The sequence below is a fragment of the Mastigoproctus giganteus genome, chromosome 4, assembly GCF_048544385.1.
Source record: "Mastigoproctus giganteus isolate SK-2022 chromosome 4, ASM4854438v1, whole genome shotgun sequence".
Lineage (NCBI taxonomy): Eukaryota > Metazoa > Arthropoda > Arachnida > Uropygi > Thelyphonidae > Mastigoproctus > Mastigoproctus giganteus.
The window spans coordinates 121,394,676-121,412,523 of record NC_143578.1 but is presented as its reverse complement, the minus strand read 5'-3'; the positions used below and the strand labels follow the sequence as shown (position 1 = coordinate 121,412,523).

General features: G+C 37.2%; 1 protein-coding gene across 4 annotated transcripts in view; it reads right to left on the bottom strand.

Moving 5' to 3' along the window:
• LOC150087028 (DET1 homolog) overlaps positions 1-17,848 on the bottom strand; it is a 93,093-nt gene that overhangs the window by 41,682 nt on the left and 33,563 nt on the right. The window contains exons 1-2 of one of the 4 annotated variants that reach the window (XM_090371759.1): positions 12,721-12,814; positions 9,472-9,638 (exon numbers count right to left, since the gene is read on the bottom strand). In XM_090371759.1, the coding sequence (XP_090227885.1) occupies positions 9,472-9,478 (7 nt within the window). In that variant the 5' untranslated portion in view covers positions 9,479-9,638; positions 12,721-12,814. Of the gene's footprint in view, positions 1-9,471; positions 9,639-12,720; positions 12,815-17,848 lie in introns of those variants that run through there. The other 3 variants (XM_090371760.1, XM_090371758.1, XM_090371761.1) reach the window with 3 other exon arrangements.

Genomic DNA, 17,848 nt, shown 5'->3' with positions numbered 1-17,848 from the left:
AAATTTATGAACAGATCGAAAAAGATAATTTTCTGATCCATGTTATCACAGAGAATAAAAGTTGCTGTTATCAGTACAATCCAGAAACAAAACATCAATCAATGGAATGGAGAACATCAAACTCGCTCAGACCAAAAAACCTTCAAATATCAAAGTCAAAAACAAAGATGATGCTGATATTTACTTTGATATTCGAAGTTCTGAGTGAATACACATTTGTAGCAGAGGGATGTACGGTTAATCAGAAATTTTACCCGATTAAAGAAAAAGACCAGACTTATGGTCTTTTTTTCTTTTGACAAGAGATGGTTTTTGCATCATGACAACGCTCCAGTGCACTCACCACTCGCTGTTCCAGAAACAAATTATGGTCATGGATCACCCTGCATATTTACCAGATTTGGCATTATGCAATTTTTGGTCTTTTCCAAAATCAAAAAATTACCCGAAAGGGAGGATTTTGCAGACACAGAAAATCAAAATCGTAAAACAAATTTTGAAGGACCTCACAGTTGATGACTTTGGCAGCTGTTTCAGTAAGTGGCAGAAGCGTTGGACAAAGTGCATTGAATTAGGGGGAAGAGTACTTTGAAACTTTTTAACTATTTCGTATTTGCATGATTAAAAATAAATTTTTAAAATTTTAGTCTCAAAACTTAATTGTCTGACCTTGTATATGCATTCCATGAATTTTTCCTCTCTGCCAGAAATTTCATCAGTTCATCTGACAGCAATTTAGGTTTAAGTATTGAAAAGTATTTCTTAGTTGGTACAAAAAGCCTAGTAACTTCTACAATTACATCTCTGAATGCTTCTTACCTTTTAGAATTTGTTTTTGGTGACATCATCGACTGGTCCCAACTGCACAGAATTTAAAAACTGTCTGAGAGTAATGTGGTGGTCACCCTTACGAAAGCCCTTCCACTCACTTTACCTTGACAGTTCTTATGTCTTTAAAAGTATATCCCACATCAGTGTACTGTGATCACTGCTACCTACCCAGTGGAACTTTTACTTGCAGATTCTAAATGCACGAAGAATCACTGCTGATAATTAGATCAAGAGCATTACCTCTCTGAAATGCTGCTGTAGAAAACAGTCATCCAATAAATCCAAAAAGCCTTGTGCATATGTTAGTCATCAACCAACAAATTCCAGTCAATATCTGGAAGGTTAAAATCTCCCATTAAAAAGACTTTCTGATATACAAACCCACCCTAATTCTATATAGTTGTCTGTTACACTCATCACAGTCATTAGGCCTATAAAACACTTGTTCTCATTTTTGTTTTCCCAGTGGTTATATCACACCAAACTGACTCAACATTTCAGTAGCCATCCTTGTCAACTGGATGCACTGCCTTAGATTTTATGTACTTATTAACTAAGTGCATAACTCCCCCCCATCCCCTCTTTGTTCTTTGTGTACACACTGTACTCCCCATTTTCAAATTAGTATTAGTAGTGGTAAATGCAAGAAAACAAGCTTATAAAGTATCAGACAAAAAAAAATACACACTTCACCCATTCATACCCTCTAAGAATCTGTCTAGTTCTTCCTTGAATTTATTCAAACCATCCTCTTCAACAACAGATGGAAGTTTGTTCCAACAATCAACTACCCACTGACTGAAGACAAACTTCCACACATCTACCCCACAGCCATCCTTCCTCAACTTGAATTTATGCCACCTTCCTGTGTGTAATCTCAAAAAGAAGAAGAATGCCATCAATATTTAGCTTACTCAATCCAATCAAAGCCTTTAACACCTCAACCAGATCACCCCTCAGGTGCCTAGTCTCCAGATATTGCAATTTGCTTAAATGAAGCCATTCTTGGTAAGAGCACTCTTTTGTTCCCTTCAGCAATCTGGGTGAATTTTTCTGCACCTGTTCTAGCAGGTCTACATCGTTCCAAAAGTGAATTTTCTTGTATACGGTACTCAAGGTGCAGGCTAACAATGGCCCTCAAAAAAAAAGGTAATCACCGCCTTATCCCTGCTAGCAAAGTTTCTGTATATTGTTGACAAAACCCTATGAACTGTCCTGGCAACACTGCTCAAAGAATTTCATATCTGACTGCACAAATACTCCCAGGTTTTTTTCATTTTCCATATTTTAACATACCAACTGTGTACTAGAATCCCTGAGTGCAGTACCACACAGATGGTATATTAATCTGGGATAACTGTTACCCATATGCAGTACCTTGCATTTGTCAATGTTAAACTTCAACTGCCTTTGACCTAGTTTTCCTAGATCTCATTGCATTACCTCACCCTGATTAATGTCCTTCACCACCTTACTAACCTTTGTAATATCTGCAAACTTAGGCAATAAGCTTTATATATCTTCATCAATATCATTAACAAATACAGAAAACAACAATGGGACCAGCACTGAACCCTGGGGGACTCTACTAATAACATTAGTCCACAAAGGCAGTGCCAATGATAACCACTCTGTCTTCTCCCACTCAAACATCTCTTTATCCATAGCAGTAACTTGCCCTTAATGCAACATTGCTCCAGTTTGTATAGCAGTCTTATGTGCAACAGCATTAAAGGCCTTCCTGAAATCCAAGTATAAGATAATTTTTTTTTTTTGCTTCCAGTTTCTTGGTCACCAACATCATAGTATCCAATCAGATTGGTCAGACAAAGCTTCCCCTTAACAAATCCATGCTGTGGACTGCAGTATAATTCCATTCCTGTCTAGATGTTCCTAAATTACTTCTTTAACGAGTGACTCCATTATTTTCTCATAAACAGATGCTAAGCTAATAGGTCTCTAATTACTCATGTCACCTTTGATCACCTTTGTGCACATTCGCACATCTCTAGTCCATAGGGACCACCACCAAATCCAAGATTTCTCTCATAATTATGGCCAAGGGTTTGCTTACCTCCTTTGCTGCCTCCCTTAATATACAATAGATTCAATTGACATCAGGAGCCTTTTTTATGTTCAGCTTCAGCAATTTCTCTTCCACTTTCCTTCAGTTATTACAAAATCATTTAGCTTCCCATTAGAGTTTGATAAACTTCGTCACCATAAAGAATTCCTCATATGTAAATGCAAAATACCTATTCAATTTGTCAGCAACCTGAGCAGGGTCATCAGCAATTAACACACTGATATCAAGTGGCCCAATATGATTCAATCCCTTTCTTCTACTGTTAATATAAGCATAGAAGTCATTTTTTCTGTTGTTCTTTGTATTCTTTGCCAGAGACTTCTCATAATCTGCCTTATCTTTCCTAACCTCCTTTGTGACTTGATTACAGACTAATTTATAAATACCAGGCTTCTGTATCACCTGTTATTTTATGTGCATCCCACACATTTTTCTTCTCTGCCACAAGTCTCATCAGTTTATCTGAATTTTGCATCTTTATGACTGAGTAATGCCATGTCTAATATTCCTACATTATCTGCATCTGATGGCATCATCAGTTCTTCAAATTCATCAAATTTATTTACTATGCTCCTAGCATTAGTGTACATGCAAGTATACATACACCTGTTCTTACTCTTAGTTACGACGACAAAGCTCACATATTTACTTGTTCCGTGATGACTCACAGCAGGGCTTGAAATTCCTAACACCTTGCTTTCCAGACTGCTGCATGTTGATATAGAAGCAGTGTCAGAATCACTTTCACCTCTACCTGCAACTATTGTTAATCTATTAGCCCTGTGTATTCCCCCCAACCTAGCAGTTTTCCGACTCACCTAACATTTTCTCAATAGCATCAGCAAATATTATTGCACACCCTTCTGTTTAAGTGTATCCCATCCCTGTCGAATTAATCTCTCCTTTTAACAACCACAGATGCACTGAGAAAAATTCTACTTCATGAGCCTTGCACAATCTCTCCACAATTGCACAATGCATTGGCACTAATTTCATTACAGTATGAAATCTGCAGACTTACTTAACAAGTACGCACCAATGATGAAAAATAAGTCACAAGTTAAGGTTAATTTGAAAGTGTCTACAATTCTCCCCAGACACGATAGGAGAGAGTACATGATGAGAGCCTTGTCAACCAATTCAGTCATGGAGAGATTGTGCAAGGCTCATGGGGTAGAATTTTTCTCAGCATGGTCTGTGCGTGTTAAGAGGAGAGACCGCTTCTACAGAGATGGGATACACTTAAATAGAAAGGTTGCAAGAATATTTACTGATGCTATCGAGGCAGCATTAGGTGGACCAGAAAACGTTTGGGGATACACAGACTAATAGATTAACAATGGCCACACACAGAGGTGAAAGTGATTCTTGAAACTGCTTCTATTGGAACGAGCAGGCAGCCTGGAAGCAAGGTGCTAGGGATTTCTAGAACAGCTGGGAGTCATCGTGGAACACGTAAATACATCAGCTGTATCCGGATAACTAAGAGTAACCTGGGGGTGGTTGTGCAGGCAGATATGAAGTTCTCTGAGCAGTGCAGACGGGCTGCAAGAGTAGCTCATGGTGCATTGTCAATGATATATAGGAATTTTTCTAGCAGGGATAAGGAGGTGATTATTCCCTTGTATAAGGCAATGGTCAGGCCACACCTAGAGTAATGTATACAGGTCTAGAGGCCTCATTTCAAGAAGGATGTAGAGCTGCTGGAACGAGTACAGAGAAGGGCAACAAGATTAGTGAATGGAACAAAGGGGTGCTCTTATGAAGAAAGGCTTAAGTTTTGCAAATTACAGTGTCTGGAGACTAGGCACCGGCGAGGTGATCTGATAGAGGTGTATAAAGCCTTGAATGGTTTGAGCATGCTCAATGCTGATGGGATTCTCTCTTGCTCAGAATAGATAACACCTGTGAGATCAGGAACAGACTTCCATTTCTTGTCGTGGAAGTTGATAGCCTAAATAAGTTTAAGGCTCAGCTGGATGGGTATTTCGAACGAACAGAGGGGTGAAGTGGAAGTGTTTTTTTTTTTTTTTTTTGGCTGATGCTGCATAAGCTGGCTTTCTTGCATCAAATGCCTCTACTAATACTAAGAACAGGTGCATGTATACTTGCATGTACACCAATGCTAGGAGTATAGTAAATAAATTTGATGAATTTCAAGTGCTGGTCAAGACATCAAAGGAGGATATCAGAGACGTGGTGCCACACAGACAAAAGGAATGCAGAATTGGAATTTGGGGAGTGCAGTGTATACAGAAAGGACAGACAGGATACAAAGGTAGCAGCAATGATGCCGTTATTTAAGAATCCAGTTGACATCGGTGGACAGTGCAGTGTTGAGTCAGTTTAATGTGACATAAGCATTGGGAAAGCAAAAATGAGAATAGGACTAATGACACTGATGAGTACAATGAACTGTACATAGAAATAGTGGGTCAGTAAATCAGAATGTCTTATAATGGGGGATTTTAACTTCCCAGATATTGACTGGAAATTCTGGGTTCGACACTTGCAAGACTTTAGTGGATTTATTGAATGATTGTTTTCTACAGCAGCATGTCTGAGAGGCAACTAGAGGGGGTAATACTCTTGATCTGATTATCAACAGTGATTATTCATGCATTAATAATCTACACATAAAGGAACCGCTAGGTGGTAGTGATCAGAGTGTACTGATGTGGGATTTACTTAAAAATTTACCTGCCATCAGTTACATCTTTGTAACTGATGGCACCATCAGAGGCAAAGGAAAGGTTTTTTGCTTTTGTAAAGGTGACTGTAGTCTGAGACAATTTTTAAAATCTATACAGTGGGAACAACTCATTGTGTAACCAAAAGCAAATTATAAATGGAAAGCATTCAAGAAATTAATCTTGAAAGCTACTAGGCTTTTCATAAGTTTAACTTCTGTTCCGGGTAAAATAATGGAGTCGCTGGTTAAAGATGCATTGCAGGATCATCTAGACAAGACTGCAGCAATAATTCAGACACAGAATGGGTTTGTTAAGGGAAAGTCTTGTCTGACAAATTTGATAGGATATTATTATGTGGTTACAAAGGAACTGGATGCAAAAAATAATTTTGATATCATATATTTGGATTTCAGGAAAGCTTTTGACACTGTTGCGCATGGAAGACTATTGTACAAATTGGAGCAGAATGGTATTAAGGGTAAGTTGCTACAATGGATAAAAGGATGGTTAAGTGCGAGAAGACAGAGGGTGGTAATCAATGGGTGCTGCTCTTCTTGGACTAATGTTATTAGTGGAGTCCCACAGGGTTCGGTGTTGGGTCCACTGTTGTTTTGTATATTTATCAATGATATTGATGAAGGTATATCAGGATTAGTGTTGAAGTTTGCAGATGATACAAAGGTTGGCAGGGTTCTTAATGACAGTAATGGCAGTGTGCTACTGCAACAGGATCTAGATAATTTGGGCAGATGGGCTAAGAAGTGGCAACTGAAGTTTAACCTTGACAAATGCAAAGTACTGCATATGGGTAGAAGTAACCCCAGTGAAACGTACCAACTGTGTGGTACTACACTTAAGGTGGTAGAAAATGAAAAAGACCTGGGAGTAATTGTGCAGTCAGATATGAAGTTTTCTGAGCAATGCAGACAGGCTGCCAGGGCAGGTCATGGGGTTTTGTGAATGATATATAGGAATTTTGCTAGCAGGGAAAAGGAGGTGATTATCCCTCTGTATAAGGCAATGGTCAGACCACGTCTTGAGTACTGCGTACAGGTCTGGAGGCCTCATTTTAGGAAGGATGTAGATTTACTTGAGCGTGTACAGAGAAGGGCAACAAGATTGGTGAGGAGAATGAAGGGATCCTCTTATCAAGAGAGGCTTAAGTTCTGCAAATTGCAGTGGCTGGAGACTAGGCACCTGCGCGGTGATCTGATTGAGGTGTATAAGGCCTTGAATGGGTTCAGCACGCTGAATTCTGATGGGATCCTTCCACTTGTTCAGATTACGAACCTAAGGGGGCATAAATTCAAATTAAGAAAGGACAGATGTAGAATAGATGTGCGGAAATTTGCCTTTAGCCAGCGGGTGGTTAATTGCTGGAACAAACTTCCATCTGTCGTTGTGGAAGTTGATAGGTTGAATAAATTTAAGGAGGAACTGGACAGGCATTTGGAGGGAATGGTGTGATTTTTTTTTTTTTTTTTGGCTGATGCTGCATAAGCTCATACATTTGCTTTCTTGCATCACATGCCACTACTACTACTACTACTATAACAACTAAGAAATACTGTTTTAAGTTTTAGGCCTAAATGGATATCAAATGAAGTAATGAGACTTGTGGCAGAGAAGAAAAATGCATGGGATGAATATAAATTATCAGGCGACACAGTAGTCTATGGTAGATATAAACTAGTCTGTAATCAAGTCAAAAAAGATTAGGCAAGTGAAGGGAGATTATGAGAAATCTTTGGTAAAGAATGCAAAGAAAAACAGCAAAGACTTCTTTACTTATGTAAACTCTAGAAGGAACAGGATTAATCAGATTGGTCCACTTGATATCGATGATTCAACTGTTGACGATCTTCCTCAAATAGCTGACAAACTGAGTGAGCATTCTGCATCTACATTTAATGCATGAGGAATTCTGTATTGAAGTGGAGGCCAGAAGTTAATCAAACTCTAACAGGGAGCTAAATGATTTTGTAACAACTGAAAGCAAAGTGGAGGAGAAATTGTTGAAGTTAAAATAAGAAAGACACCTGGGGTGGATAGGATCTATCCAGTTATATTAAAGGAGACAGTAAAGGAAGTAAGCAAATCCTTAGCCATAATTATGAAGCATCTTTGGATTCAGGGCAAGTCCCCACTGACTAGAGATGTGCAAATGTATCCCCAATTCACAAACGGTGACAAGAGTAATTACAGACCTGTTAGTTCAATTTCTGTTCTGGGGAAAATAACGGCGTCACTGGTTAAAGAAGCAATGCAATATCATCTAGACAAGGCTGCAGTTAGTTCACACATGGCATGGGTTTTTTAAGGAGAAATCTTGTCTGACCAATTTGATTGGATACTACGATGTGGTCACAAAGGAACCAGATGCAAAAAATAATTTTGATATCATATACTCGGATTTCAGGAAAGCTTTTGATACGGTTGCACCTAAAAGACTGCTGTACAAATTAGAGCAGTATGGTATTAAGGACAAGTTGCTGCTATGGATAAAGGGATGGTTGAATGGGAGAAGACAGAGTGGTAATCAATGGATACTGCTCTTCGTGGACTAATGTTATTAGTGCAAGTGTAGGTTCATTCTACAACAATAACATCAAATTTTATAGAATAGAAGGGCGACTTATTTGACAGCCAGGTGTTGTTTTTAACAGATGAACTTAAGCTATTTTTCAAAGTTGTTCCATGGCTCTCCTTTTAAATGACTGGCTTCTGCATTTTCAGAACAAAATTGTGGACTTCACATATTAACACATGTGTAAGCACATTGTTACTATAAATGTAATTTCCAAATTTTCAAAGAACTGTACTTTGTTTATGCAAATCTGTAAACCAAAACAGCAATCACAGGATAGCATGGGATTTATCAGACCACTTCCATTTATAATTTCACTAAAACAATGATGTGTTATTGTTTTAGTGAAATTATAAAGAACTACTCAAGTAACACCATAAGGAACAGTCTCTAATCTTAAACTGGAAAATAGTGCACATTAAATACTTTACAGAGGGTGGTATCTGACCAGGCATCACTTCTGTTGTGTTAAGGATTCAAACTCTATGCAATGTAGACAACAAAAAGAATACTTTCAACAGAGGAGGCAGAAAGGGCTGTGACCCTGGAATAACATGCACAGATGCAATTTTCACATTGTGAGATGAGGCCAGTACACTACTCCAAAAAGTGCACAGCCCAATGTTAGTTGCTGTACTGTTATGTCAACTGCAGTAAAACAGTTACAATGAAATTACAAGGCACTCAGCTGTCCAGACATTCATTTTATTTACTTTTCCTTCTACCTCTGCAGAAGTAAATGCAACTAAAATGGTTCAACCTTTACTGAGACTTTATGCTTTTCTGTTAATGGTTGGATTTAAACCTTGTTTTACTTCTTTTTTTATACCGTTTTGCATAATTGCTTTACTCAACCATGTATCCCATACTGCATTTTCTTTTCTTCTAAGTAAATGTTTACTGAAACAATTAGCTTTCAGCTTGATTCGGGCTTCTTTTCTTTCTGTATTTATTTTAACCAGTTAGTAGGTATGTAAGATCATTCTTTTTTAAGGTTCTACTGAATTCATTCAGAAAATTTACAGTATCTTTCATGAAGTTTCTGTCAGTTTCTCTAAGCAAGGAAACATGCTTAAAATGATAGCCCCTCCCCATAAACCTATCAGTTTTTGCATCAACTTTTCAACGTAGCAAATTACTGCAATACACACATAAAAATGACTTAAAATTTTGTCACCTTATTAGCTGTATTCATAATTTAAAAAAAAAGTAAATGATTATGCAATAATAATACTTTTCAATAATACATTAATAAGTACATAGGAATGACTTACTTGTCATAATATGCGACTTATTTGACAGCCAGGTGTTGTTTTTAACAGATGAACTTAAGCTATTTTTCAAAGTTGTTCCATGGCTCTCCTTTTAAATGACTGGCTTCTGCATTTTCAGAACAAAATTGTGGACTTCACATATTAACACATGTGTAAGCACATTGTTACTATAAATGTAATTAAAAGACACTGGATGATATGCACTAAAAATAGGCAAAATATGAATGCAAATATGCAATAAAATATGAAAATAGGCACCAAAATGCTTTTACATGAAAAAACATTTTTACATCTATTACCAGTTTATCACAATTAATTGAATTATCATTTAATCAGTATTCAAAAGTAACAAAACCATTAATGAAAACTTTTAGAACAAAGATAATTTTGCCATAGTAAACAACATATTTTTCAATGTGGTCCACTGTAATTCTGTGATGTTCATCATCAAAATCATTTAAAAAATAGATAATCTTTCCACATCAATAGAAGTTACAGAAAATAGAGCTAAATTTAAAAATGTAAAGCATTTTTAAATTTAATATAAATGCTAAATTTAAGCTTAATAGAACTAAATTTAAAAATGTGAGCCTTTTGAAGACTCATTTGAAATGGAATTTCCTGTTCTTGTCCATCAGCAAAGTCACCCATTTTTCTTAAAATATGAAATCCAGGATTCTTTTTTAAAACATTATAAAATTTATTTCTCATTTAATCTCTTAAAGTCTACAGGAATGGTTGAAATTTCTAACTAAGGTTTCTCCACCTCTTCACAATTTAACTGCTCAGAGATTTCCCATTATCAAGTTTATTCACAGAATAAGGTAACCAAACAAAAGTCTTAATGAACAAATGTTTTCTAACTAAAGAATCAGAAACAATTTCCTTAGAAGTGACAATGGCTTCAATATCTGGAGTATTTAAAGCACAGACAAGCTTTTCTGCTGCACAACCATTTTTTCCCACCTTGTGAAAATAAGCTTTGGAGGAAGAGGTAGGCCAGGTTGCATATCTCTGTAAATAGCTTTGAGTGTAGAGATTATTATGATCTTTTCATACAAGAAACAACTTTACTGACTTTGCTAAAATTCTCCTATATAGTTTCTGCAAGCCTATGTAAGCTACATACAGGCTAAGCAAGCAATGTGGATTAGGTTTGGATAGAAAAACTGTAAATGCAGAAGCTGCTTTTATATGATATATACAGGTAACCCTTGTATAACATGATAGTTTGGTTCCTACAAAATCTTGTGTAATTAGAAACTGTGTTATACGGGACTAAGAACCAGTACAAAAAGGGGGGTTACGTTCCAAAAGCTAACAAAAATGTGCAATTTTTTTTATAACTATCGGAAGCTTAATTTTTATAGTAGTAATAACTTAATATTTTAACTTTATTTTTATAATAGTAGTAACTTAAATAGTAATAATTGAACAAACGTTTTACCTTACAAACTGTGATACTTATATGTGAGATAATGTACATTCATTTAATTTTCTTCCTCTTCATCGCTGCTAAGCACAATCTCTTATGCAGCATCCAGATTTTGTGTACCTTCTGTTCTCTTTAAAAGTCACGAACTGCACTCTTCAAAGTCACAATTATTTTTATGGTCTCAAACAAGCACAAGTTCAATAGCACAGAACCTAACCCAGGGATCTCCCAACAAAATACAGTGGACCCCTGCTTTAAATGATACGGAAAAATTGTAAGGAATATTAGCATTGGCATTAGTAGAGGCATATGATGCAAGAAAGCAAGCTTATGTAGCATCAGCCAAAAAAAAAAATACCCTCCCATTTCACCCCTCCATATTTTCCAGTTAGCAAAATAAAAATTAATTTACGCTTACATACAGGGTACTAATAAATCGCCAGTTACTGCACCCCTACCATATACAGAGCATACAAGGTCTCAACAATACTGACTACCCTCCCAGAGTGAACTTCTACCAGTGGATGCAACAACAGTGTGTCCTGAACCCCCAATTTTTAAATAACATTTTGTTCACTAACGAAGCTGGATTTACTTGTGATGGTATTTTTAATTTTCATAACTGTCACGTTTCGTGCAACGAAAATCCTAATGCAATTCACGAATCATGACATCAGCAACATTTCTCGTTGAATTTCCTGGTAGGACTACTAGGAAACCGTCTAATTGGACCACACTTTCTGCCAAACAGGCTAACAGGAGAGCTGTACCTTCAGTTCCTGCAGAATGTTCTTCCAGACCTCCTTGATGATAATAATGTTCTACTTCAGCAATGCCAAAACATGTGCATGCATGATGGTGCAGCAGCACATTTTGCTTGAGTTGTGACTCAGTATCTAACTAGAAAGAATGGTCAACGGTGGATAGGTAGAGGTGGGCCTGTAATGTGGCCTCTCAGATCACCAGACTCAAATCCTATGGATTTTTGTATCTTTTTTGTCATGTAAAAAACTTGGTGTACACTTCTGACATTAACACAGTTGAGGAATTGCAATGTCAGGTTGAAGGAGCCTTTCAGCAAATCAGAAATGATCGAGGAATGCCTGAGAGGATTCGCAACTCAATGTAGAGAAGACAACAAAGCTGCATAGGGATGCAAGGACAGCATTTTTAACACCTTTTGTAACATCTGTAAAATCCTGTGGTGTTGAAACCAAAAATTAAAAATGTATTATCTTATGTGTGGTGGTATCCGCTGAGAATAAATAACAATAGTCTTCTCCACTGGTGAAGTGTTATTTATTTGGGTAGTACAATACCATGGCAACTCGTTATGAAGGCAGTCACAATATGAGATATAACCAAAACGATGCCAATTTAATTAATTTAACTACTTTGGTAGATAGCTATGTTAAAATGATGCATTTGCACTAACCTATATATTATCTTATGTTTAACAAAACTAACATTAGCAAAGGATTCACAGCTTTTTGCTAAACTAGTGCTGCCATAGTCAGTGGCGGATCTTAACAGAAAATGTGCATTACCTCGAAAATGGTTCATTTGCGGCCCGCTGTTCACTGGGACCTTTTTGCTTATTTTAGTTTGTACTTTTCACCTTTAAATTATTGACCATAATTTTTGAAACACCCTGTAGTAGGGAAAGAAATCGAGCATAACATGATTTTCGCATTGGCTCATGCACGTTTTCATCTGCAAGTACCAGGTGAATGCAAAACCCGGCACAAGCTGAACATAGCGACCTGTGCAGCAATATGTAAAACACACACACACAAATCTTGTGTATTTCTTACCTCAGTTCACCGAGGTAATTTCTTACCTACGAGTGTGTGTCTTGGATTGTTCTTCCGCATTTGTTGCCTTTTCTTTATAAAAAAGTATTCAAACAGCAATCCCAGATATGGGTAAGCATTCTGGTTCCAAGGATCCAAGCAGTGAGTGCAAAAGGAAAGCATTAAGTACAGTAGATAAATTTGAAATAATAAAACGTTTTGAAAGAAATGACAAAAAGTGATATCTCAAGAGCAACAGGCTTAAGTGAATCCACATTGTGCACCATCAGAGACAATGCCACGAAAATAAAAACCAAGCGTATAGCTGGAACAACTTCAAGTGACACAAAGTCAATTAGAACAAGGCCTAAAGAAATAGAAGAAATGGAAAGACTACTAAGAATATGGATTGAAAACCAAACCAAAACCAACAAATCAGGAGCAAGCTTTCTCACAGTGAAAGAGAAAGCACTAGCTATATATGTGAAAACCTTAAAACAAAATGGCTCCTTTTAATGCTAGTAGTGGCTGGCTTAGTGGCTTATTCATTTATATATACATGTTTCTCACACCAGGGCACACAGATCCTAAAAAAGGTGAGAACGCTAGGAATTACAGAAAATACAAAACAGTAATACAAAACTAGAATTAAAATATATAAAAAATTTACATTAAGAAAACAGAGTAAGGAGCAAATTCTTATAGATAGATGGATTAAGAGTAAAATCAATATTGTAGTTATTCATTACCTGAAGGAAACAAAACAGAGGACTACCAAGTAAGTGATGAGTACAAGGAACAGGCAGTGAGATATTAATTTTATAACGAGAATTCAAACGGGATATAGCGAAAGGTATTTGTTCAGGAAGAAATGGAGAATCGATAACAGAGTTTATGATATGGTAGACAAAAAGAGACCCATGGAGTTGTCAACTAGAGTGAAGAGGAATGATTCTGAAGCGACCACAAAAGCTCCATAATTTCGATGGTCAAAGGCAATGTGATTTCAATGGCATAAGAATTTAATGAATTTAATTTGAATTCTCTCAAGTTTGTGAGAAAGATATTACTGTTGTGAGGACCAGATAATATCACAATAAACAAAAATGGGAAGTATAAGCTGCTTGTAGAGAAGAATTATAACTTGGTCACTCTTGAAAACAGAGGAAGAATGCTTGATTAATCCAAGAAGTTTAGAAGTGTGACATATTACATGATCAGCATGGGAAAAGGGATGGTCAGATCGAAATAGGACACCTAAATTCTTGAATGTATCAGTACCTGCAATTAAAGAGTTTCTAATATAATAATCAGTAAGGACGAAGGGTCTAACTACACGATTCGAGCAAAAGCAACAAAATTGAAGTACCACCAATTATTACAGATAGTTTACGATTTCTAAACAGTGAATCAAGCAAATCTAGTAAAGGGGATTGTAGACCATAAGATGACAGCTTGAACAGCAAAAGATAGATGTGGACAGAGTCAAATGCATGTGAAATATCACAGAAAAGCAAATCAATTTGATTTCCTTTGTCCAAATTAGTTTGCTTCAAACACCACTATGCTTTTCACAATGTTAAGCTGTCTGGCGAAGCTGCAAGTGCAGATGAGGAAGCCGTACAGGCACACTGGATCAGATTTTCAATTTTGATGAAACAGGACTTTGTTGGAAACGTATGCCTTCAAGGACCTAAGGCAGAAGCACATGCCTGAGGATTTAAGGCTGCAAAAGATCACTTAACTGTGATATTCACTGACAATGCCAGTGGAGACTAGTAGTGATTTATCACTCTGCCAACCTACGAGCTTTAAAAATAATTATGAAATCCAGCTTTGGTGTTCACTATAGGTCTAGCAAGAAAAGTTGGATGACTGGGCAAATCTTCACTGATATTTTAGTTGAAGCTAACCATGGCATTTTCAAGAATTACTGCAAGAAGAGGAACATAGATTTTAAAATTTTTATAATCCTTGATAATGCACCAAGTCATCCTCAGACAGTTGCCAAACTCTCTCCAAATATCAGTCATCTTTTTACTTCCGAACACCGCTCTCTACTACAGCCCCTTGACCAGAGTGTGACAGCAGCATTTTAAGGCGAACATTCAAGATGTTAATTGCTGCTAGTTAAGCAAGTTGTGTTGCGCTTGCAAAAGAAGTTAGTTTCAAGGAAGTAGAAAATGAAGATGTAGAAGCACAAACTGTTATAGAATTTCGGAGGAGATTTAACATCAAAGTTGCCATTGATATGACTGTAGAAGCCTGGAATGATGTAACAAAAGACTGCTTGCATCGTGTGTGGCAGAAATTATCCTAATTTAATTCACGATTTTGAAGAAACTAAAACAAATCAAAGCAAGTTGTGTTGTGCTTGCAAAAGAAGTTAGTTTCAAGGAAGTAGAAAATGAAGATGTAGAAGAGCTTCTAGAGTCTCAAAATGAGGAGTTAGGAGTCATCTACTAAAGACTTTGCAACAACTTGTTGCAGCCAGCCAAGTGGAAAGTGAAGATGAGAAGGATGACGAAGTCCAGTAGGCTTCCCCATGAGAACTTAAAACAGCAGAGTTATCAGCTTCTTTAAGGGGGATTGAAAAGCACCTGCAGCGGATTTAGGATAATGATTATAATGCTGAACATAGTAGGATAGCGCTTCATGGATTCGGATCCACGCAGGCAACTCCTGTACAAAAGAAGAAGGCAGAAAAAGCAACAAAAGCTAGATAGCTATTTTAAGCCAGTGCAGAAGAAAGAAAAGCAGGCCAGTGACTCACACCCTTCCACACTGGGTGCAACAACACTTCGTCCTAAGAATGATAACCCTCCTTCTACCTCATCACTATAACTCACCAGCTACAACCCTTCACCACACCCACTTCCAACAAGCAAACTTCATATATTGTCAAGGTAAAGTGCTAAATTTACTGTAATATTTATTAAAAATTTAAGATGTTTAAACCTGTGTTAGCAATTTTATTGGATTTCTAACTTTTTTTAGAGTATTACTTACCAGACTGAACATTTTTTTTAGTGCTCTGCCCCATCCCTATTTTTCCCATAAGCCCTGTGCTTTTAATGTGCAAAATACCATAACATGGTGATTTTTAGGAACAGATGTAACCTGTTATAGCAGAACTGACTGACTGTAGTTTAAGAATTGGCAATTAATTGATTTCTCTATTACTTTAGAAAGGGTAGAAGTAAATGTAATAGGACAATAATTGGATGGAAGGGCTTTGTAACCCTTTTTAGGAACTGTCTGGATATGAGCAAATTTCCAAGCAGAAGGGAAAACATCTGTTGAATAAGAAATTGAAAAAAGCCCATGAGCAAGTTCGGGAGCACAGGTTTTGAGAACAAGCGGAGAGATGCCATCAGGACCTGGAGCTTTTTTAGCATCATGATTATTCAAAATACTTCTGACATCCTTTTAATGGAAGATGACAGGAGCAATTGAATGCACTGTACTGGGAATGGTAGGAGGTGGTTTACCAAGATCATCAATACAAGAGTTGAAAGAAAAGTAGGATGCTAGCAGGTCAGTTTTATCTTTGTGAAATGGCAATAGAATCATCTGGTTTTGACAGAGGTGGGAACAGAGATGAGCAAAATGCAGCCAATAGCTTTGGCAAGAGACCAGAATGCTTGACTATCATTTGGACAAGAAGCAAGTTTTATACTCTTAGCCTATTCAAAATCTAGTTTGGACTAATTAATAACTGCTTTACAATTGTTGTGAGCTTTGGTGCGGCAGAAAACGGACCTGGAGATTTCGATACAAGCCAATTACAATATGCAACACTGTTCTCTTGAACGGCCTTAGCAAATTTATTGGAAAATCAAGTTTAGAAAAAAGGACGAGATTTTAAGGTGGAGTATGGAATAAAGGATCTGAGTCCTATAAGAATAATTTCACTGACACAATCTGAGCAAACGTTAATGCCAGAAGATTCAAAACAGTAATCCAACCAAGGAAAAGAAATCTCGAAGATTCATCTCATTTTGCATTTTTGTAATGCCAAACAACATGAAGTTGAGAATGGCCACCAGAGAAAGGCCCAATTGGGGAAGAGGCCATCACCAAGTTGTGATCTGAGGTGACTAAGGACCATTCATCTCGACCATGTACTTAGAAGGGTTCTTTGTGAGAAAAGGATCAAGCGTGTTGACTACGTGGTTAGGATTATTTGGTATTCTGGAAGGTAAATGAACAATCTGTGTGAGGTCATTAGTAATTGCAAAAGCCTCAGCACCTCGACCAACTGGGTCCGTGCGACTAGAAAACGGAAGCCAACTGGAATTGTGAACGTTAAAATAACCAAGAAAAATTACCTTACTGTGAGAAAAGTTGGACTGGAGAAAGTTGAGTTTCAAAGAGAGGAAGTCAAAGAGCTCTAAGTGATTAGTGGAGTTGGGAGAACAATAGAGTCAACAGATGAATTTGACAGAATGTGGTAGAGAGATTTTAAGCCAGAGAAGATTGCAAAGAGGAGATTCCAAATTACAGTCTCTGAGAGGTAATATCAGAATGGACATATGCACCAGTAACACCTTAGAAGCGAAAGGAATCATACAGCTAATAATTTGAACAGAGATGAGAAGTGGTTGAATCAACCAATAACTAGGATTCTGTCGGAAAAAGTACATGGGATTTGCCAGACTAAGTGGAAATGACATCGAGATTAGAATTGAGACCATGTATATTTGTGAAATGAATGAGGAAGTGTTTGGAAGGTTTAGATCTTTTCACAGGTAAGTTGTTCTATTAGTTTGACTATTCATGATGTATTCAGTACTAAGAAAAGGTGGGGAGGACAATACTATATGAGGTAATGAAATTTTTGGATATACCATACACATGGCAAGGATATACCCAGTTCCTTGACATAACATGGCCTTGACAATGTCCCTTGCATTCACATTATTCGGTCTCCCTCCAGTCACCATTCGGCAGAGTAAATTATACACTAGCTGATCTGGAAACCTCCTAGCAGTCTGCCTGCGAACACCATTTTAGAGCTGTACCCTCGAAACGTACCAAAGACTGGATCTTGCCGTGATGTCCATCATAACCTCAAAAGGCATCAATCATACTGCACGACGGATTTGCCAGAGCTTTACTCTAGAGAATAAACATGGTTTCCACCACT